At 33.9% G+C, this 24366-nt stretch overlaps 1 protein-coding gene across 1 annotated transcript; it reads right to left on the bottom strand.

Annotated features, from left to right (window-relative positions):
* Positions 1-1510: 1510 nt before the first annotated feature.
* Positions 1511-23681, bottom strand: LOC111890619 (sterol 3-beta-glucosyltransferase UGT80B1). Its single transcript, XM_023886718.3, has 14 exons — positions 23542-23681; positions 19397-19630; positions 18587-18698; positions 18071-18241; positions 17692-17755; positions 17352-17409; positions 17177-17281; positions 16929-17103; positions 11782-11912; positions 11451-11553; positions 11265-11341; positions 11046-11093; positions 2286-2435; positions 1511-1930 (listed from the first exon to the last, which is right to left on the bottom strand). Exons 2-14 carry the CDS (start codon positions 19511-19513, stop codon positions 1808-1810), a joined length of 1434 nt encoding a protein of 477 aa, XP_023742486.1. The 5' UTR covers positions 19514-19630; positions 23542-23681; the 3' UTR covers positions 1511-1807.
* Between the last annotated feature and the right edge of the window lie 685 nt (positions 23682-24366).

Genomic DNA, 24366 nt, shown 5'->3' with positions numbered 1-24366 from the left:
TGAATCTTCACATGAAGTAGGACATAGCTTGGTATGTTGAGAGATGTTTGGCTTGTAGGAAGTTCAAGTCTAAGCATCAAAAGCCTCAAGGCAAGTTGCAGCCTTTGGATATCACGCTATGGAAGTGGGAACAAATTACCATGGATTTTATTACCAAGATACCCAAGACTGCCTGCGGTTTTGACACTATTTGGGTCATCATGGATAGATTGAACAAGAGTTCCATTTCTTTGCCATTGAGGAGTGTTATTTAGCAGAGAAGTTGGTTGCCATTTATGTTTGAAAGATCATTTCTCGCCATGGCGTGTCAATTTCTATAGTTTCTAATAGAGACGTGAGGTTTACTCGGCTTCACTTCAACATGACATATCACCCTCAGACTGACGGGTGGAGTGAGAGGACCATCAGACGCTTGAGGATATGTTGAGGGCATGTATTATTGACTTTGGCAAAAGCTGACATTTTTATCTCCCCTTGGCATAGTTGTTTTACAACAACAACTATCATTCTAGCATCGGTGTGCCTCCATTTGAGCTTCTTTATAGGAGGAATTTTTAAACCCAAATCTATAGGGGAGAGGTTGGTCAGAGAGTCATGGGGAGCATGGAGTTGGTGCTCAAGACTATGGAGCTCATTCAGCAGATTAAGCAGAGACTTCAGACAACGCAGAGCTGACACAAGAGTTATGATGAAAGATGTCGTTCTAAGTTAGAGTTACAGGTTTGAGACATGGTGTTGTTAAGAATACCGCCTTGATTGACTGTGTGGATTTTCATTTTAGCTTTTGATTCATTTGAGTCTTCTCACCATACTATAGGACACTAAGTGTCATGTTATGTCTGTTGTCTTTGTGACTTTTTCTTGAATGCTTATGCGCTTGTTGGCTAGGCCTACTGGGGTAGACCCTCGAGGCTGGGCCAGCATGATTGAAACATAAATGTTGGGTTAGACCGGTTAATTGTATATCATGTGGTGTTTTGGGGAACTCACTAATTTTTATGTTTACGGTTTTAAGTTTAAATGTTTCTGGTATTTCTGGTAGCAAAGGGAAGGCCACGGCCTGAATGGAGATTTTCTACACTGCTGACTTTTATTTTATTTATTCTGATATATGATTTTGGAATTTAAAACTTATACTTTGGTTACCTTTATGGAATGATGATGAGTTGGTTTTATTATAATTAAAAATTAAAAATTTTCTCTATATTATGGGACGTTCTACAACTAATTCAATTGTAACAACCTAATTTGTCAAATATATTGACTTCTACATGCATTAAGATACATATTTTTTCTACTTTGTTTTGGCCCTCTTTGTCTCTCTAAACTTCATAATTTTCACTAACAGTTTGACTTTTGTTTCGGTGTCTAGATTCGAAGGTGTTCTTTTTTTTTTGGAAGAGACCAAAGCCTCGGCAAACAAGGTGTTCTTCTGATTATCCTAGATTGAATTTCATAATACACATGCATATAGTGGAAATATCTATTCAAAAAGTGATATTAAACAATCTACCAGTAATCCAGATTTCCATACTACTATTACCATGTTTGTCTTTGTGTACCAGATCCAAAACAAACTAGTCTAAATCTGATTGTATATATTTTCCGCACTAAACTATGTATAATTTTGCGTTATTTGAATTGTGAATTTTCTTAGTTGTTGATTTGCATAAAACTTATACAACTGAAATACCAGTAAGAATCACAAAATTCTTGTACAACATATAGTTTTATTATGTGATCTGTGTAGTCCTGATCCAAGTAAACAACCATACAAAGGGTTTGGATAATCATCATGGTCTTACTTTTAAGATGGAGGTGGCGACAACAACATATCTGGCGGCAAGTGGCGGTGGAATGCATTCACGGCATTAGCAACACCATCTTCATTCTCTATTAGCTTCGCTAAATCCATTGCTCGAGCTTTAACCTATGAAAGTCACAATAAACCATTGATTTGTAAACGATTAAACCATTTATCTATTTTCTATTTTATGTACGGGTCAATTCATTATTATTTTTACAGTTAAAAAACATTTTTACTCGTGTTAATATTTAGACAAGCATGAAAAACACAATGTAATGAACAATTCTATTGTTTTACCCTCTAAACTAATCAATAGCCACAAAACTATACATTAGTATAATAAGAATATAAAAAAGTTAAGCAACATGACAAAATCAATATAAAAATAAAAACACGATGTACATTTCTACGTAAAAAATCTTTTAAACTTGAAAAGAAACTGATTGTATTTGTATTAGAAGAATGATTGTTTACTTGCCTCGGGTTGTAGCATGAAATTTATCGCATCTGAAAGTGCTTCAACTGTAAGTTGAGATATTGGAATTGGCGTGGGCCCCAGTCCTTTATTATATATTCTATCCCCCCAAAAATATTGATCTCCAAAGAAAGGAACGATGGTTGTAGGACACTGCGTTGTTAGATTATGTAAATTTTTATATTCAGTATTTTATCGAGGAAAATTGTACTGATTATAACAAGTAATACAAACATAATAGAATTGGGAAAATTTCTTGAAACCAGTTTTGATTTTACAAATTATCGATTTACGTAATTAATTAATTATTTATTTTTGATGACTCCGAAAAAAACGATTTTTCGATCGTCCTATTTAAAAAAACCAAAGTACTTGAAACACATTTTAGGATTTAGTCACTTAGTTTTTTATAATGAATAATAAAATAATATTTAATTAGCTGAATTGATAAAAGTAAATTATGTGTCTTTTTTGTGTATTTTACCATGATAACAAGAACAAGTAATTGGATTATTGTGTATTCGGATTATATGTACGTGAGATATGTTTTCATAGCAAATGATGTTTATGAAAGTATTAGAACTACTTTTCTAATCAACCTCTTTCTCTCTCCTATATTTTCCGAAAACCTCACATGTAACTTTACATATTGTCGATGACTTCTCCTTTACCACCGATGATGATGGGATCAAGCAGTGCTTTTCCAACCATTGCCTTAGAAAAACGCATGGCATAACCAACATTTGAGCTCCTTCTCCTCTAATCCTCGACCTTGATCGTCTCAACTACCATGCATGGTGTGGGCTTTTCTTTAGTAAAAAGCGAAATAACAGTTCACTTTATGGTCACTGTGTGGCTATGTGTCGTGAGCTTTTCTACACTGACTGGGTTGGGTATGGCATTATCGACCACTTGGAAGATCCCTCGGGAAAAGCTCATGCTATAATGAACAGACAAGAAGGGTTTATCTCGATTCCATTTTAAAATCATGGATTTAAGATATTATCTCCCAACCGCTGCTATAGATCATTCCGAAATAGAATGCCATGGCCTAAGCCTGCATCAATCTCGAGCAGTTGTTTCATAACAACAAGGAGCAAAATGCATCTAACTCGATAATGAATTTTTGAACAATCTCTATTGGCGATTCTTCCATCATGGAGTATTGCATGTGAATTAAAACCATCATAGATATACTTGACAACATTCAAGGTATTGTTCTTGAAAAGAATTCGGAAGTGTATACAATTAAGGTCTCGGAAAAATGACTTATAAGCCCAACAAAGTTTTCAAACCGTTCAAAAAACCACAATTATATTTTGTATGTTCAAGAAAGTCCAACAAACTTAACATTTTAACTTACACTTTTGTTCAATTCTCATTAGGGTCAAACATCTAATTAAAGTCAACGAATGACATTGCTTATGACGTGGAATTAGATATTGGGGAAATGACTTGTAATACCAAAGAAGTTTCGAAACTGTTAAAAAAACCTCAATCATGTTTTGGTTGTTAAAAAAAAAAACACAACGAACTTAACTGTTTGTCTAATAAAAAACCCAACAAACTTATGCTTTTGTTCAATTCTCATTAGAAGCAACCAGATGCATTAGGTATACAATTAGTTGGCAAATGACATAACATTATATTTACTGACATTGAATAAACAGATATAAACTACCTATTATATATCGATTTAGGGCTTGGAGAAGGGAAAAACGAACGACGTCTTTGTTTGATCTCTTGTAATAACTACCCCTTCTTCTTCTACCTCTCAATCGTTGATCTCCAACTCAAGATCTACAAAGAAGATATATGATGATGCAAACCCTTGTGGATGTGGACGCCTTTCTCCGATTGGGATATCTAGAATAGAGGATCATCCAGAGAAAAAGTTCAGGGCTTGTTCGAACAAATGGTAAGTGTAATTGAAACATTTATCATGTACACTTATCATGTCCATGTTCTGTCTATTTGGTTGATTGTCGTAATAAGTTCTTGTTTTTGAAGGAACCAAAGAAGTAGATGTCCAAATCCGAGATAGGCATCCACATCCACAAGGTTTTGCATCATCCAATATCTTCTTTGTAGATCTTGAGTTGGACATCAATGATTGAGAGGAAGAAGAATTAGTCATTACAAGAGATCGAACACAAACATCGTTTGTTTTTCTCTTCTCCAAGCCCTAAATCGATGTATAAAGCACAATTTTAAATTGTTTGTTCCATGTCATTAAATATACTGCCATGTCATTTATCAACTAATTGTATACCTAATAAATATGGTTGTCACTAATGAGACTTGAACAAAAGTGTAAGTTTGTTAGCTTTTTTTTAGACAAAAGGTCTATTTCGTTGAGTTTTTTAAACAAACAAAACATGATTGAGTTTTTTTAACGGTTTCAAAACTTCATTGGTCTTACAAATCATTTTCCCTTACGGTCCCTTTTCGAAAGATGACAAAATAGCTAGTCTCATTTGTCACCAGTTGCCAATTTCGCTTTTTTGGTGAAAGAGAAAATAATGAATTAGGTATGTCTTGCTCAGTTGTTGTGCTCAGAACATACCTCGTCACCTTAAATTCCATTAACAAAAAAATATGTAAAAATTATAGTCAAAACAGAGGCATCAAAAATAGTCGACTTGGAGACCACCACGACATCCGTGGCGGTCACCACCCTTCCTCCCCTATTAATACAATGACATTCTTCCCGCTTCTCATGGATGCCTACTCTTTTCCAAACCATCCTTAACAACTGGTTGTAGCCCAACAAACCTTCGGGAGATCAACTATCTTATCAATAGGCCCATATGGCTAGCACCTCTAGTCCAAAGTAGTCGTGAGGTTGCTCGGACATAACTTTAACCAAGATAGAAGATCATGAAACTACCTTGCCTTAGTTTTTACTACAACAAATATCAAGAATCTCAAGAATTGTGTTGGTTTATGGACTCTAGAGCACTCACACCTACAAGGTGATTCATGTACATTGAAATCAACTACTACTCCATATAATTCGCTAACTTTATTGGTTGGTGATTTATCTTCCATAATTGTAACTAAGAACGGGCACACTTCAATTCCTAGCCTTAACCCCATTTCCCCTTTCATCTTTATAGTGTCCAAATTACCCCTCAGATTATTAAGAATCTGATTTATGTCCATAAATTTACTCATGATAATAATTGTGCCCTTGAATTTGACGAATCCAATATTTTCATGAAGGAATTTAGGCCTGTTAAAAAACATTTCGACGTGACAGCACGAGCAACCTTTATCCCGCCACTAGCGCGTCACATCAAGTTTTACCATCGTGACTGCTTCCATATGTCAGCAACGTCTCGACTATCATTGAAAACGTGGTTTTCAACATTTAGTGTCAATTCATCTTATTTTTTTCAATAAAGTGTAGTCTTACATTCCTTGTTCGGCTTGCTATCAAGTAAGCATGTGTGTCTTCCATTTAGCCGTTCAAATAATGTTAGCCTTTTGATGTAATTCATTCAAATGCTTGAATATCTCTATTGCTTATTCACAATGATTTGAAATATTATGTCATCTTTTATATATTTTTTTCACACTTTGTTTAGGTATATCCACTTCAATGCAAATAGATGTTTTTATATATTTTTGATGTAATTCATTCAGATGCTTGGATATCTCTATTGCTTAGTCACAATGATTTGAAATATTATGTCATATTTATATATTTTTTCACACTTTGTATAGGTATATCCACTTCAACTCAAATAAGATGTTTTCCAAACTTTTACACTTTCGCATATATGTCAAAAATCACTTTTAGGACATAAAATCTTTCCAACATGATAATGATGGTGAATTTGATAATCATAATTTACACAACTTATGTAATTCCAATGGAATGTCCATCCACTTTTCATGTCCACATATATCTCAATAGTACGAAAAATCATAATGGATGTTACACACCATGAACGACACCATTCATTCACTACTTTTTCAGGCTAACCTTCCACCCACATTTTGAGTTGAAGCCTCCATATGGCTTTCCGTTTTCTCAACATCACACCATCCACCACCATAAAAAATTATTCCCCTTACCAAAAGTTTTTTGGAAAAAAAATTGACTTATTCGCATCTCTGTGTCTCTCAGGTGCTTTTGCTACTCACACATTGCCACAACGATAAACTAGGTTCACATACTATACCTTAAATATTTTTTTGGGGTATCCATCCAGCCATCATGGCTTCTGATGCTATAAAATTAATCAATGAAAATAATAGGGAGACATGTTGTGTTTGACAAATCCCTTTACCCATACACATCTTCCACATCAAACAAGTCACCACCTTAACACTTCCGAGAAGACACCATTGAACCATTACCCATCTTCACCACCTTCCTTACATCCTTCCTAATAGATCCAACCACTACTATCCCTCCTCATTGTCGGTTGCTTCAACACCGAAAACCCACCATAGTGTTAACACATAAATAACAACTATTCCCCTTACCACTACGAAAACCCCATCCACAACCCATTGGTCACCATCTAATCCAGCCCACCTTCTATTACTCAGCATACAATAACCACTCAATAAAAGCATGAGATCTCAAAACATGTTATATACCTTAATCACCTTACTTAAGTGACTCATCTATATCGCAATCTTACTTATATGCTTTAAAGGATCGAAACTGGTCCACAACTATAGATGATGGATACATTTCCTTAATCACGAATGACACTTAGAATTTTGTTCTACAACTTATGAGGGTTAACGTGGTCAAATACATATGGTTATTTAAAAGGAAAAATAATGCCAAAATATTATCTTGCTATGAAGAAAGATTAGTGGAACTGACAAAAGTTAGTGCTCGCGTATAGACTATGATGAAACGTTCAGTCTGGTTGTCAAACCGACCACGATCCGTATGGTACTTAGCTAATACGTCTTACATCATTGACTCGTTTATCAACTTCATGTGAAGAACATATTCCTTCACAATCACTTACAAGAAATCATGTACATGTTCCAGCCTCCAGGTATTCACGATCAACAACATCGAGGCCATGTACGCCTACTTAAATGATCTTTCTATCGGATGAGATAGGTTCCTCGTACTTGGTCCATCGGTTCACATAATTTTCCATTACTCTAAGTTTCATCAGCAAAAGATGTAACTCATCTCTCTTTATTTTCGATACATCAACACACGATATACCATCTACTTTATATAGATGACATCATGTTTACTGCTTCGTCACACACAATATATCAACACATCATATCCTCTTTCAATAAATTATTGAATTGGCATCTTAGTCACTCAAGATCAATATGGCTTGTTACTTAGCATAGATATGTCATTGATATTATTGACCATGGTAAGATGCAAAAACTACAAACCATGTTAGACCCTTGTTGATATGCAAGCAAACTATATACTTTCGGTCCACCTGTGGCTGATAAAATACTTTTTGTAGCCAGTATGAAGCTCTTTAATATCTCACATTCATGATACTCGACCTTGCATGCATGATCCCTAGGGAAAATATTTTGGGGCATTAAAGCGCATATTGCTACATCTTCGAGACACCATTAATCAAAACATTCAAATTTATGTGTCACCCGCTTAGGGCCTTACTTCATTCTCAGATATAGATTAGGGGATGTCCCATTACATGGCGATTTATATTTGAATACTACATCTTTATGGTATGAGACCTTCTATCTTGTTCATCCAAACACAAGAATATCATCACAAGATCATGTATAGAGGTCGAGTACCATGGAATGGAAAATTTGATCACTAAAACATCTTGGTTATGAACCTTCTATAATATTTGTACTTTTCGATCCTCAAAGTCATGATTGTTGTAACACCCTGTTCCGAATCGTTTCCTATTCGGGGTGGTGACCAAAGGTCGGGAATTATCAGGCTTAGGACCGTTTAGAAAATGAGATTTAGACCTATTTGGATATTGGTGATGTAAATCTAGATGATCTGGGGTTCGGTTTGTAGTTTGGAGCCAAGGGGTATTTTGGTAAATGTTAGATCGGTCTTTGATGGAAATTAGATTTTTATTCAAGAAATGTTAAGGCGATTATGAGATTATAAAAGCATAGAGCTTCTCGTTACCTTTTGATGGATATAAGGATTGTCGGAATCAAATTTATAATGAAGACATTTTGGCCTTCGGAAGAATTAGGTTTTTGGAGACAAACCCTAGTACGCGGGGCATACATGGGAAGTACGTTGGGCGTACATGGGAAATACACTTGCGAAGACCCTTATGTGAGGCGTTCCTTGGCGTATGCTGAGCTTAGTCAGCAGTTTGATCGCGAAGCTTCATCCTCGTACGCGGGCGTACAAAGAGTATGTTGGGCGTACGAGGAGTTCAAGAAACCCTAATTTAAGTGTGTTGTACCCTATATAAACACCTTAAGACCCTAGGATTGGCCTCTTTACAAGCCCCCAAACCTCCTAAAACCCTAAATCATCCCTTAAACTTTCTTGGTGGTGTTCTAGATCCCTTGAGAGGATTTTAATGGTTGTTTTGCTCATTGTGAAGGAAACTTTGAAGATTGAAGGTGCCTTGCTTGGAAGGAAGGTCATAGATCCAAAATCATCTCACTTTTTGCAATATCTTTAAGGTATCAAGTTCATACCTTGGCTTGTAGATGTTTAGATCTCCTCATAGTTTGTTTTTTTTATGCTTTTGGTCCCATTTTGGGTTGATTGAAGAATTAAGCTGTTTTAAGAGCTTGTTCTTTTAGATCTGAGCTTGTGGTGGACTCCTTGAGCTTGAAGGTGCAATCTTTATGGGATTTTTGGTCACATGCATGTATTAATTCACTTTTTAAGTCCTCTTGAATCTTAAGAGCTTCATTTAGCCATGCGTGAATGTAAAGTTAGCAACTTTACGTGATAATCCAGCTCAAGGAAGTCAGATATGCCTGAGTACGCCCCATATACTTAGTCTGGTGGACTTCACATGTTTGGGCCTCATATTTGGGCTATTATTTGGGCTTAGTGGCTTGGGGCTTTATTGGGCCACCTGAATGCAAGAGTTTGGAGTAGAAAAGAATTCGTTAGCTTTAGGGTAATGCTCATGTAAGGGTTTGGGCCCAATTTAGAAAATCAGGTCATGTATAGGCCTTGAGTGTTTATTTAGATTTTAGGCATTTGGATTGTTGGTTTGAGCCTAGGTTTGGGTCATGCTGAGTAAAGGGTAAAAATGTCTTTTACCCCATGTTGGGCAATTAGTTTGGACCAGATCCGATTATTGATGGATGTTTATTATGGTGATTTGTAGCGCAGGGATTTTAACGAGGCAACGGCCAGAGATTCTTTCTGTGAGCCTAGGTTTGGGTCATGCTGAGTAAAGGGTAAAAATGTCTTTTACCCCATTTTGGGCAATTAGTTTGGAACAGATCCGAGTATTGATGGATGTTTATTATGGTGATTTGTAGCGCAGGGATTTTAGCGAGGCAACGACTAGAGATTCTTTCTGTAATATTCGATAGTGCAAGGTGAGTTTTCCCCACTGTACTTACGGGTTGAAGGCACCAAGCTCAGCCCTTGGGATTGTTATCCTGGTTTATCGTATGATTGTGTACTATTTTGATCTGTCTGATCTGGATCTTGGTAGATAGGATGTTGCTATGTCGTAGTGATCTGTTAGATTTGTATCCTGGTAGATGGGATGTTGCTATGCTATTGTGACCTGTTACATCTGTATCCTGGTAGACAGAATGTTTCTATGTTGTAGTGATCTGTTAGATATGTATACTGGTAGATAGGATGTTAACATGCGGTAGTGATTGGTAAATCTGCCTGTTTTTCTGATGCTTGGTTATATATTTATAAGTTATGTGTATGTCGACATGTTACAGTTGGTTGGGCTTAGGCAATCATCCTTTGTGCTAAAGGCCAGGACACCCAAGGCGAACCCGATAGACTATAGCCCCTGTGAGGCGGTCCAGTCATGTTGAAGGTCCTGTGAGCAGTCCAGATAGGCTGAAGGCTTGTAAGGCGATCCAGTCATGTTGAAGGCTCTGTATGCATGTTGTTTGTTATTGTTATATATATATTGTGTGTTGGTACTTTGGGGGAAGGCTCACAAAGAGTTGGCTTATAGTTTTGAGTTATGTTTCAGATACTTCAAAGGATTGCAGGAAGGCGAAGGCGTGACCGTACACATCCTCCTGTTTTGGACTTATGATTTTGGGAAAACTCTGATATGGAACATGTTTTGAAAACTATGTTGTAAACGAATTACATTTTTGGGTTGTTTTTTAAAGTTTAAATTTTTCATGAATTTTATGGATGTTACAATTGTTTACTCTTAATATGTAAGTGTTATCTATCTCTCTACCAATCCAGTTCAACCCTAATATATAAAACACATTAAGATTGATATTCACTTTGTCTGGGCCAAAGTTGTTATAGGCTACATGCTTGTTCTACATGTTCCTCTACATATGAGTATGTAGATGTATTCACTAATGGTCTATCATCCTCTTCTATTTAGGAATAATATCCGGTCACAATGTCCGACCACCTACCTATGTTTCGTGTACGGGGGATGTTAACATATTCGTATGTGTACTTTTTATATAGTAGCCAATCAATCTCGACCCATGTGTATTATTATGTATCCAAATTATATTGTATATATATGTGATTAATGAGTGATATGCTTTATCAGAAAATAATGTTTATTAGTATTTTTACCTAAAAAGGTATATAAAAGTACAAGATGAAAATAATACCCCAGCTCTCAATCCTGTTGCAGTCGTCCCAGCGCCTCCATGATGAACCTAGAAAATCAATAGATTTTTTATTTAATATAAATGGAGTCGTGTATGCTAATTTTCCTTCGTTATAAGAGAACGAAGAATGAAACAAATTGTATTAGTATCAATAGCACTAGTAATAAAAATTGTCAATAATAATAACAATATCGAAAGTTGCCTTAAAATATAACCCACCACAGCTGCACACTGAGGGAACAACCAATCATGTGGGTAATCCACTAAAAGAAAAATATCATCTGAAATTTTCGAATCTGCAATCCCATTTTTATCAAATGGTCAAGAAATTATAGGAAATAATTAGCTTGATGTATTTTGTCATGATGTATAAAACGAAAGTGATCAATCTGGGAAGAAACTTACATGTCCCAAGATTTCCCCAGCCTTGGTCAATTATTCCCCTTTGCCCCGTTTTTTTCAAAGCCTCCAAAATGATATTCGTAGTTCTTTTTGAATTCTCAATAGGCTTAAAAATAAACAAGTGATTTATTTTGTTATAATATAACAAACAATTGATTTAATAAACATTTATTCAATGCCAAAAATTAATTAATATCATTTTTCAAGGTTACAATTACTTCAAAAGTTAAAGTGTACTTATTTTCTGTGATCCATTGGACCAAGATTCCCATAATAATATAACTTAAATTAGTAAGTATGAAACTAAGTTTCATATAAAATTAAGTCCACCTACCATGCTTCCAAACCCAATATATATCGGACTTGTTCCTCTTCCAATCCATCGTGTGAATTCTATGGGTGGTTGATACTCGGAACCAATATTCAAGAAACAATAGCCAACAACATCAACCAACGGACCCCAATCTGTATAAAACGACGTATAAGTTTATGCAACCAACAATTAAATCTTCATTTCATTTCATTTCATATTAAAAATATGATATAATGAGTAAAGTAAATGGCTAACACAAATATGTATCAAGCACAAGATGCACAAAGTACATATATATCAAGATGCCCAAAATACATACATACATACATATATATACACAAAATATTTTATACATAAAATATATATTAGGCATATAGTGATGCACAATATATTTGATACAAACAAAAGGTTATAGTATAAATCATGAATATTATGCCTCATACATACTCTCAGAATATCTGCCTATGATAGAAATTACTAACATCACTACCAACACTATTTGAGCTTACTGGTAACACATGTAGAGAAGATGAATAATTAAAAATCAACAAAAATCCAATTTAAGACTATATTGAGTATATGAGTTTGTTGTTCCGATTTATAATTGGAGTTATTATCTTGTGTTTGATAAATTTGTGTTAGTTTTAATTTTAGAGGGAAAATTATTAGGGACTTAATTTCAGTATGTGATAAAATTGTATTGATACTTTGGAGAGAAACTTATTAGATACTATACTTTAGTCATTTTTTACACATATGTAATTTTATATATGCAAGGTAAATTATCTTGAGCTAAATTTTAGCATCCTAGGTTGATTAATTAGTCATAGTCAAGTATATGAGACTGGTGAATCGGTCACAAATACCATTTTAAGATAAACTTATTGGGGACTAAAAACCATTCTCTAATACACATGTCTCAGTTTAGATTTGGAGTTATACATTTTAGGGCTGAATTTTACTATAATAAACTAATTAATTAGGCATGAATACCGTATATTAGACACTAACAAATCAGTCATGTATATTATATGGATGGCAACGTGTCAAGGAATTTATTTTAGTCTCTAGTTGGACTTTCATACCTAACAAACCATGCAAGTATAAGGCATTTAATATTAGACATATTCCTATTCGTTAGTGGTGGAACTATAATTTTTTCACTCGTTATGCACTAGAATAGTATTTATTTTTATCAAAGGATGAACTTTCATACCTAACAAACCATGCAAGTCTTCTTGTGTTATGATTGGCACACATTAATGTTGAAAGTATAAGCTACACTTGTCTTAGAATAAAATAGTAATTGAATGGTAGTTATTGTGTTAATTATAAGTTAGTTACTAGGCAGTTAATTTTGGTAGAAGTTGATAGTTATATGGAAGTTATAAACCGCTAATGTGAAAGGTTGTAATAGTTAGGATGAAGGGGTTTGATGGTTAAAAAGGGGCTATAGCATGGTCCTAGATTGTTTGATGGTTGTAACCATGGATGAGGTTTGGATTCATGAGCGAGTTGAAAAGATCTTGGTAAAGTTTTTTTTTTTGTGATGTTTGTGTTTGTATGGTGATTGATGCATATGAAAAGATTATGGAAAATGAGGATGCTGATTTTAAGGGATTTGTGAAGAAATCTAATGAAGATAACGGTGTGTGTGGGTTCTATAATGAAACTAAATTTGGAAATTGATAATGAGGTTCATGAGATCATGATGATTATTATGATGATGATGATGATGGTCGTTGTCTTCTAATGGTCTATAATAGATTGGTTGAAGAAAAAATGAAGAAAATCAAGGAGAAAGAGAAGGAATCCGATATCAATTCAAAATCTTTAAAGGAGAATGAGAAAATCCCAAAATATAAGGAAGAACATGAAGTGTCAGCTAAAGTATTTTTAGACTCTTTTGATGTATATATGAATCAATATGTGGAGGATGCCATCATTGAAAAAAACGAATGATAATCATGGAAAACCAGCAACCAGACACATACATTGAAAGATTCTCACCAGCCTGATAAAAATGATTGCCAAAGTAAACGAACTAGGATGGTTACTACTAAAATGTGTTCTAAAAAGGAAACTAGTGAAAAAAAATAAAAGTAGGGTCATTGCTAATGGTAGTGCACAACATTAGGATGTTGTAGGTGTGGTTTAAGTTTAGCTTTAAGGAGAATGTTGAAAGTATAATCAAGACTTATCTTAGAATACTATAGTTATTGAATGTAGTTACTGTGTTATTCATAAGTTAGTTACTAGGTAGTTAACTTTGGAAGAAGTTGATAGTTATATGGAAGTTATTAGCCGCCAACATTAAGGGTTTTAATGAGTAAGATGAAGGGTGGGATTGTTGATGTTTATATGTATGTGTCTTGTAATTCTATGGAACAAATGATTTTTTTTCTCTACTAGCATAACACAATCTTCCTTTACAATGCAGTTATGTTCCTGAAATTCTTATATCTTTGTATGTACTCCAACAAAATGGTATTAGATAAATGATTCATGGTCCAGGCATATAGCATGGTTCTAGATTGTTTTGTGGTTGTAACAAAGGATGCAGTTTGGATTAATTAACCGGATAAAAAGATCTCGGTAAAATGAAATTTTCTTTCTTATGTTAAGATTTGAAAGGATTTTGGAAAACGATAATGATGACTCGAAGGGATTTGTGAAGAAATCAAATAAAGATAATGATACGTGTGTGAGTTTTATGATGAAACATAGTTTAAGAAGTGATAATAAGGGGTATGAGAAACATAAACACGAGGGTCTATGAGATAGTGATCTTTATGTTATAAGATTCTACAAGCAATTGGATGAAGAAAATAAATTGGAGAAGTTCATGAAGAAAGATAATGAATTCGATGTGAAACCCAAAGCTTTGGGAAAAAGGAGAAAATCCCAAAATGAAAGGAATGACATGAAGTTTCGACTAGAATTGTATTAGATTCTTTTGACGTCCAAACGAATTAATCTGTGGATGATAGCTGTATTGACTAATCGGATGCTGGTCATGGAAACACCAACAACCAGAAACATGAGATTGAAAACATTTCCTAGTAACCAGATATGAATGAAAATCATCAAAAATGAACCAGGAGGGTTACCATTAGAGTGTGTTCTAAGATGGCAACTAGTAAAAACAATATAGTGGAGTAACTAGTAATGGTGGTGTGCAACAATATATTGTGTTGATGTGGTTCAGGTCTAGATTAAGGGTGAATGTTGAAAGTATTGTCTTAGAAGAATATATAGTTATTTTGTTAGTTATAAGTTATTTACTAGTTAGATAATTATGGAAGAAGTTGGTAGTTAGAGAGAAGTTATTAACCATGGATGCAGGGGGTGCAACATTTAGGATGATGTTGTATGATCTTTGATGTCCAATTGCATATACAACCATATTTAGTGGGGTGGATAGATCCCATTTAAAAATGGGTCTCACCTCCTATTGTAATGGAGTTTTTTTTTTTTTTGAAAAAATGGTATATTTGTACCCCACTTGTAACATCCCGATGATGTATGAAGAAATATTGCATTTTAGCCATTGTGCATGAGAAAGATTGCAAAATGGCGAATGATGGCATTTTTGTAATTTTTGGGGCAAACTCACGTACGTTGGTCGTACCCCTATCGTACGTGGGGCATACGTGGGTGAGCCATAAACCCTAATTTTTAGGGTTTGGACCCTTTATAAACACCATTAACTTTTCATTTCCCCTTCCCCCATCAGCCTCCAACCCTAATTTTGTCTATTGCAGCCTAAATCTCTTGTGTGTGTTCCTTTAAGCTCAAAAGTGTATGTTTGTGGTGCCTTTGAAGCAAGGTGAAGCAAGAAGCACCAACTTGGAAAATCAAGACCTTATGGATCCAGGAACACCTTACCTCCAAGCTTCATTTTGAGGTGTAAAGTTATGAACTTGATGATTCTATGCAAAGATCTAAGTTAGCCATGAAGTTTGTGTCCATTTGGTCCCATTAGTTGGGTATTTTGAGTATGAGCTACTCTAGTCCCGTTAAGTTGTCCTTTCAAGCATTTTGAGGTGTTTAGAAGCATAAAAATGCAGTCTTGATCATTTCTTCTCTTCCATGCGTGAATTACAAGGACTTAATGGGCTAAGTGGTTAAGGGTTTTGATATTAAGCACTTATTGACAATGCAAGACCATAAAGTTGGAAACTTTATGGTTAAGAATGATATTTGAGACTTGGATCTGCATTTTGGACGTAAAGGGTGAAGTATTAAGCACTTAACGGGTTAATTGGAGGTCTAGTTGCGTACGTTGGGCGTACCATTTGGTACGTTGCGCGTACAGATGAGTACGCCCTACATACTCGGATAGGTCAACTCGGCTGGTTTGTTGAATTTGACCTTTGACCTAGTTTGACTTAGGGGTATTTTGGGTAAATTGGTATTAATTTAGGTGGGCAATATTTTGGATAATAAGTGTCCAGTAGAGTCGGTTTCGAAGCAGAGACTTATTCAGCTCGTATTTAGACTGAAAGGTGAGTTTTCCTCACTATACATGTGGGTCAAATGCATCAACGTCGACCCACTAGATTACGTGTTCGGCTTATGGGATAGTACTATGCTAGTAGATGCCTGATTTGTAGATTGATATGCTTATCTGTATTTTTTGGTTTTGTGTTTATGTTTATCTGTTACATATGTCGACATATTTTGGTTAGGTTGAGGCGATACTGCTTTGTGTTATAGGCCAAAACACTTGGGGACGACCATATAGGTTGTAGGCCCTACGAGTCGGTCTAGTCAAGACAGCGGTCCATATATGTTGTAGGCCCTAAGAGGCGGTCACATCAGGCTGGCTGCTCATATTTGTATACTTGTTTGTTATGTGTTGTGTTCTAACTATCTATTGTGTGCATGTAGGATTGATTGTGGACGAATCATTTTATGATTGATTCAAAATTTAATATGCATTAATTACTTTTTTAAAATAGCTAAAATGATTGGTCCAGAAACAATCCTATATGCACACAACAGATAGTAGAAACATTTGAACCTTATCTTGTAAATCATGAGGAGTAAATGAAGTTTTTGTGTTATAGCATAAAGCAATCTTGCTTTACATTTCTTAAATGTTACTGAAATTCTTATACCTTTATATTTAATCCAACAATTAAATCATGAAAATTAATTCGTACCACTTGGTTTTGGTACGACCTCAGGACTCCACATGTATCCGGTCGGGAAATGAGATATTGAATCACGATACATGCTTAAGTAAGAAATAGGAGTAAGATTCGACTTCTTTCTAAACTCGTTTATATATCCTCTTATGCCCCACCAAATGATATGATCTACAACTATATATGAGAGCTGGATGCAAAATAACAACAATAAGAAAATTACGATTAAGAATCTTTGTTATTACAGGGAAATGAAAACGTACCCAGTTACCAGTAGTCTGAGGGACAAGTGTCAACTTCCTTTTGATTTCGTTTAGATATCCTCTTATGCCCCACCAAATAAAAATATCTACATTTATATACGATAGCTGGATATCCAACAACAACAATGAGAAAGTTACACTTAAGAAATTTTATTAATGGTGTTTGAACGCGTACCCAATTACCAACACTTTGAGCAACAGGTGCCAAGGGGGAAGGGAACTCAGATGTTGGGCTGTATATATGAAAGAGAAGTAAGAACTAAGAAGATTCCATGTTTATTAGAAAGGATTAAAAACTATATTGAAATGATGATCAAGTTTCTAAATGAAGTAATTTAATCCATTCGACCGAGTTCCATATTTCACTAAGTTTTGTAGTTTGCTAGCTACTTGGACCCATTAGCAATAAAACATCACCCAAATTGACCTATTTTGACACAAATGATACCCTTTCTACTCCACTGAAAAACAACAATGTAAGAATATAAAAAAAAGAAACTTGATTCAAAACTTACGTCCAAGGCATTGTGAAGAAAATGTGAAGAGGTATACCAAGAGCTTCAGCAACGTGTGCATGTCCTTTCAAAATTCAAGAAAAGAAACACATTAAGATGTGATAACCTTTTCCAAGTTATAGTATATGGTTATTATCCTCAATATTTTAGACGACTCGAATATCCAAAAACCTAACTATAAATCTTGGAACTAGACTCAAAATGGTGAAATTAAATATGTTTTGGTTTTATGTATTTTGATCCCAAATCAATAACTAATTTTCTTTATGTATATTTATTTTTTCTCCAAATCAATAGTTTGCCTTTGTCTCAATATATTTCAATTATAATATCAGAAAATCAAGGTGTAAAGGAAACATATTAGGCAATATGAACTGACCACATGCTGGAGGATTTGCAATGATTGCCTGAGCTCGAAAAGGTTGGTTGGTTTTTTGATCTGGTTCTATGCATGCTGGAAGAAGAGATTCGATAATTTCCTTTACTTGCTTACTTTGTGTGAGTAATTGACTAAGTGTTGATGGAATAAGACCTTTATTTCTTGCCATATCTGAAGTTCAAAAAATCAAATTAATTATGTTTGAAAATGAATTCAAACATGATATCTATGTGGGTTAAGGGCTACATTTGTTACATGAGATATGACTAGAAAAACTTTCTTAGGCTATTTTTGATGATGAAGAAGAGGAAATTCATGTTTTTGCATATACAAGAGATAGATAACGAGACATTGTTCCACCCTTTTAGTGGGAAAAAAATGCATCTTTTAGTATTAGGCGGTGCATAGCAAATGCAAGAGCTATCTCATGTCATATCATCCATATAGAGCTTAATATAGTTGCAATATGATAAAATAAATATAAGGAGAATTTGTTTATTAATATAAACCTCTTACATGCTGCCAAGATACGAGCATCACCACCCAAAGGATAAAAGTCTACACCAGCCGATTCTACAAAAGATTGGAAGTTTGCATGTGTTGCCAACCTAACATGATGACCAAACTCCTGCAAAAAAAAATATATAACCACTTTGGTCGGTAGGAAGACTAAAAGTGTACAAAGGAGGGGTAAAAGTCACAAGTTGATTTTGGTAATTATTTTTGTAGGGGTGATGGGCGACAAGAGCGGTGATAGGGTGTTTCGGTTTGTCCTATTAGGGTTAAGTGCTTGAAACACCAATGAATATTATTGATACTTTTATTATAGCATTAATGTTTACTTTCTCCGATTAAAAAAATATTGTATTTAGAAAATCTATTCAAGCATAAAAAATACAAAAAAAAAATCATTACTACAAAAAGAGAAATAAACAGAAAGTACAATGCTATAATTAGATACAACTGGTAAAGTATAGTGTGTTAATAAGAAAAATTGCAAATGCATGTTGTAATTGAAAGAAATAAATTTATGTTGGTAAAATACAAAAATATATGAAAGAACATTGTTATTTCTTGTATTTAACCCTCTTTATTATGATAGACATGGTCAAAGCAAAGGCATAACCTATGAATATCAAATTTTAAAATGAGTCTACTTTAAAGTCTAAAAGGAATCTAAATATATTTTGGATAGTTTGGCACATTATTAGACAAGTATTAACATCATAATTCTTTAGTTAATTTGTAAAAGAATAACCTAAGAATATCAAATTTTATATTAAGGTTAAAATGTTTAATAATAACTCATTGTTAGCTTAGACATGCCTGTAGTTTCTTTGACATAGCAAGAAAAGGTTGAACATCTCCTCTTGTTCCAACAACAAGAATTGCTATCTTCAATTTTGGAATCAAATTTTCATAATTGGTGATGATGAATTCCATGTATGATCTCGGTGGAATCCTTGAATCGTTTGATACTTAAATAAATCTGAAGCCACTATTCACCTCTACTGTACATTGACTTTGGTTGTATACAAGTTCCACAATTAATAGTCTTTGCTGGAAAAAAAATCATGGAAAAAAGGAAATATAAATTGTAGAAACATTAAAAAAATTGATTGTGTTCCCACGTCATGTTAGTGGTTTAATATTAATACAAAGAACATGTTTATATTGGCTCTAGGTTACATTGTATATCTAATTTCTAATATAAAAAGTTGTCAGTATTAATTTATACGATATGAATGTTATTGTGGGAATTATACAAGATGTAACAATTGTACATATAGGTACATACCAAAATCATATCAAATTTACAACATCTATCTATTATTATTTTGAATAATTCTACCATCACTATCACTAATATACCCATATATTGTTGTTTGAGAAGGAACAAGTTTGATGCTCAAACTTCACTAATATGCCCATGCAACTTGAGTAGGAGGAAGTGGGACATTTAATCTAGCTTGATATACTGTACACAAATGGTAAAGAAGTCCTTTAGCAAAAGTATACATCTACTAGTACTTAGGTGGGTTTTATTGCATACAAAGTAAGTATCAATGTCAACATGTTTGGTATGTTGATGTTGAATAAGATTTCAGAGAGGTAGACAATAAATATATTATCACAATACATAGCAGTTGTTTAATTAATTGGTATGTGAAGGTCAAATAGTCAATTGCATAGCTAACTAGATTTAGCTACCACACCAATGATACTGCAATGCACAACTTTAATAATTACTCTGGAGACTGTTTATTGTTGTTTAGATGACCAAGAGACCAAGTTGTCACCAAGAATCGTATAGTACCTATATATTCATCATTGTGACTCAAACACCTCAAGTCGACATTGAAATATATGGTGGTGGAAAGAGACAAGGATGAAGAGAATTACATGTGATGGGTGATCATCATTTATTTGATGTGATGGAGATTTTGTTTGAGAAACAAACATGAGATTTCGGTAAGCCATGCATAAACAATCATATTTTTTGAACAACGTATGTAATCTTGGGCCAATGTTAAATATTTTATATCATCAATAAGGCTTTGATAGACTATAAGATCAAATAAAAAGAATCAATCACTGGGAATACGTTTGTTGCTTGTGTTGACCCGAGTTATCAAGGGAGTGTAGTGGTGTTATCTTAGAACAAAATATCTTTAGCATATTGGTACATGGAAATAAATATACATTTAGGTTATCATGTCTCTTATATCCAAAGAAAATGATTTAATAAAAAAAGATTAGTCATTACAAACTCCAAAGGCAAAAAGGAGATAATATATTGTAAAAGTGTTTTGGAGAATGAGATAACAATAATGTCATTGACATATGGTAATATAAACATGGTATGAGTCCCTGGTCGATGAATGAATAAACATGTGTCGAATGTTTTCTTTTAAAATTCTATAAAAAGATTTTACCTAGGTTACACACATGTGATAGGCATATAGGATCTATGAAATCAGATGATTGATGCATGCACATTGTCTCTTGAAGTTCGCTATGCAAGAATGCATTTTCATATCCGATAGAATCAACTATAAACATGAGACTACAAGGCTCATAATTGCGTGAATGTGGTTGATTGAATAAACGGGATAAATGTATCATCATAGACGAACCTAGCATTTTGATTTTTAGTATTAACCACCAATCATGCTTTATATCACTCAAGTTTACAATCAAATTGAGTCTTGTTTCTATATATCCTAAGGAATTATATAATGAAAATTTAAATATCCTCATAATTTTTCGTCCTACTCATCCTCCTACCTATGTTCAATGGTGATATATGCTTTAAAATATATTAATTCTATTAAATATGACACTTTTCACCATTTGACATGGACAAGAATAAAAGATAGGAATATATTTCATTACTCTTGTATAATATATGGGTTGATGGCCCTAGGAACCAAATCCCAAGTCTAATGTTTTGTAATGCTTTATGATTATTGGCCTCGGTAGTATTCTATTATTGTTTATTATAAGATGCCATAATGGATTTAAGAATATGAGATATATGAGTTTAGAGGTAGTTTTGTAAACTAAGGGGTTGATGTGATTGAAAGTACCATGTTTGGAGTAGGTGGTCATGGGATGGTTTAATGTCGATGGAGGAAGGGAGTTGTAGGTAGTGATATTGTAATTAAAGTGGATAAGTTTTTTGTTAGGCTTAGGTATGTATAGGTGGCGGTGTTGTGGCAGGGACACATGTTTGTGGGAATGACTAGATGTGGAGAAATGGAAAAAAATGGCATGTGCAATCCATTATTTATCTCTTTAAATCCCCTCTCTTGATTATTTAATACTTTTATTAATCTAGTGAGTAGAAATATAAGTAGGAACAAAAAGTAGTTGGATATTTGATTTTTCTGAGAAATGGCATCAGTAGAGGTGATACTAATTGTTTGTTTGGGGTTGGTGGGTATGGAGGTGGTCGTGTAGATGCAGTAATGAATCAGAGGGGAATATTTCTAGGAATGAGTATTCAAGTGGTTGGGATTAGTAGGTTAAGAAAACAGGAATATAGACTTATCAAAAGTAATATATCAAGAGATGTGAACCTTTATTGTATTAAGGTCAAGTCACTAATACCCCATATTATTGGAGGGACATCCAAGAAAGACACAAATAAATGAGCAAGGTTGTAATTTATTCTATTAAATGATGTTTGAATTAGGAGAAAACGTACACACATACAAATAGATGGCCATAGGTACGGTGTTACATGAATAGGGTGCATAAATGAATGTTTTTTTGTATCAAAGTTTTTAGATATGGGGTTATAATGGGGTTATGAAATTATTAATAGGTTTTTCTAATGCCAAGTGTCCCAAGATTGAAGCAATTGGGATTCAAATTTGAGACACGCTCCTTTGGAATGTTTAAATCCTAAATGATCACAATCAGACCACCTTAATAGTTATGACTATAGGAATTAATCATATGTTGATTTTTTTTCCTTTTTCAAAAAGAGATTAAATGTCGGATGGATTGATTATAAACAGTTTATTAATAACCTAGTTTAGAAGCTAAAAGCTAGCTTTTTAGGTTGCACGTCAAACACAACCTACAACTTGTTTTAGATATAAAGTTAAGCAGTTTCGAAAATTAAAAAGAAATTCAAGCATCAACAAATCAAACAACACCTAAGGTGTCATTCACCATCTCAAATGAAATAATGCATGAATCATGTCAGCATAACATCAACACCATTATCTTGGGCTCTAGAACAATGGGGGTTTCTAAATAACCTAATAGCTAGTATGACCTAAAAAAACATAAAGAAACCCTAAACCCTAATACCATCATTAATTTATGAATCGTAGCCAACCATATTAATGAAGACAAGCCACATTACCACATACAACTTGCATGAATATTTCGTATTCGGATCTGATGATATAAAATCTTCACATCGCACGACTTATGCATGAATAAAAATCCTCATGCATACCACATAATATATGGTATGCATGATGATTTATATATGCATATGTTATGTGCATGAGCATTTTATTATGCACATGTGTCATATATGGATAATAAAATGTCAATGCACATATAAGATGCATGTAGAAATATCATACACACCTTAATTGCATATACAAACATATTGCATCTAAAAAAAAGTAGGTAAAATACCGGACTCATGTATCGCTAGGAAACCTCGAAGTCAAAATGTTTACTTAAAAATTGAATTTTGACCGAATCTTGGCACGTATGAATGCCCATAAAACAATGTTATTCCAATTTGTTTTAACAAAAAAAATGGATGTAAAATATCTCTTTTAAAGCTGAAAGACATACATGACATACAACTATCAATAGAACAATGCATACAAAGTAAACGAAGTAAAAAATTATTCAAATTAGGTTATATAAACAACGATCACCATAATACGTTAATACGTTTGACTCGTTTCCAATTTTAAGGAATATCTCAAACTAACCTCTTACGAAGGATGATGACCCATTCCATTTCTCAGATGCTAAGGATAATATGTGACCAAATCAACATTTTCCTTTAAATATGCAGCTCACGCGACCGTTGGCAAATTAATCCGGTTTTGCAGTTCGCTAGCCTTTTGGTTATAAGCATAACGATGCTCTTAAAAGTCCCTAGTTCTCTTTAAACTATATAGCATGAATGAAGTAGAATTAAAGGCGACTTTAAACAAGGCACGTTTCTCTTGCATAAAATTTATTTAACACACAATCGTGCTTGTTGTTACTTAACAAATTGCATTGAAATTCTTTTAAATATTTATTTTCTTATATTAGTTTAAACTACTTAGAATCATAAAATTCAATGAACAACATAATTGAAAGATTCATCATATATAACAACATTAATTGAAATATGAACCTAAAATTCTTCATTTTATTATTACGTGTATCTCCTTATCAAGTGCTCCTAGTTTCTGCTATGTATTATATGGCCAAATTAAACAAGTTTAGTTCGAATGAATTGCAAAATCTTTCAATTTTCCATCATCTCCACATAAATTTGAGCACAATATTCTATCCAGCTCAACAAGAAAATACAGTAAGTCTAAGGTTTCATCACTCGTAATCAGAAGTCGAAGCAGGATCTCATAGTAGATGTGTCATGGAAAAAATAGTAGTGGCACAATAGTAGATAAAAAAATCCAGAATTTTTTGCACTGCATATACGGAAGTCAAGTGTTTCCGGTGTCACTGTGGGACACCAAGCAAAACCGCTACTGCTCATAATAATGTTGTAATTCTTTGATGGGTAGCTTCTTGCTAATCTT

This window comes from Lactuca sativa, chromosome 6 (assembly GCF_002870075.4).
Source record: "Lactuca sativa cultivar Salinas chromosome 6, Lsat_Salinas_v11, whole genome shotgun sequence".
NCBI classification, from domain to species: Eukaryota; Viridiplantae; Streptophyta; class Magnoliopsida; order Asterales; family Asteraceae; genus Lactuca; species Lactuca sativa.
The sequence above is the reverse complement of the archived record's forward strand: the minus strand, read 5'-3'. Positions and strand labels throughout refer to the sequence as shown.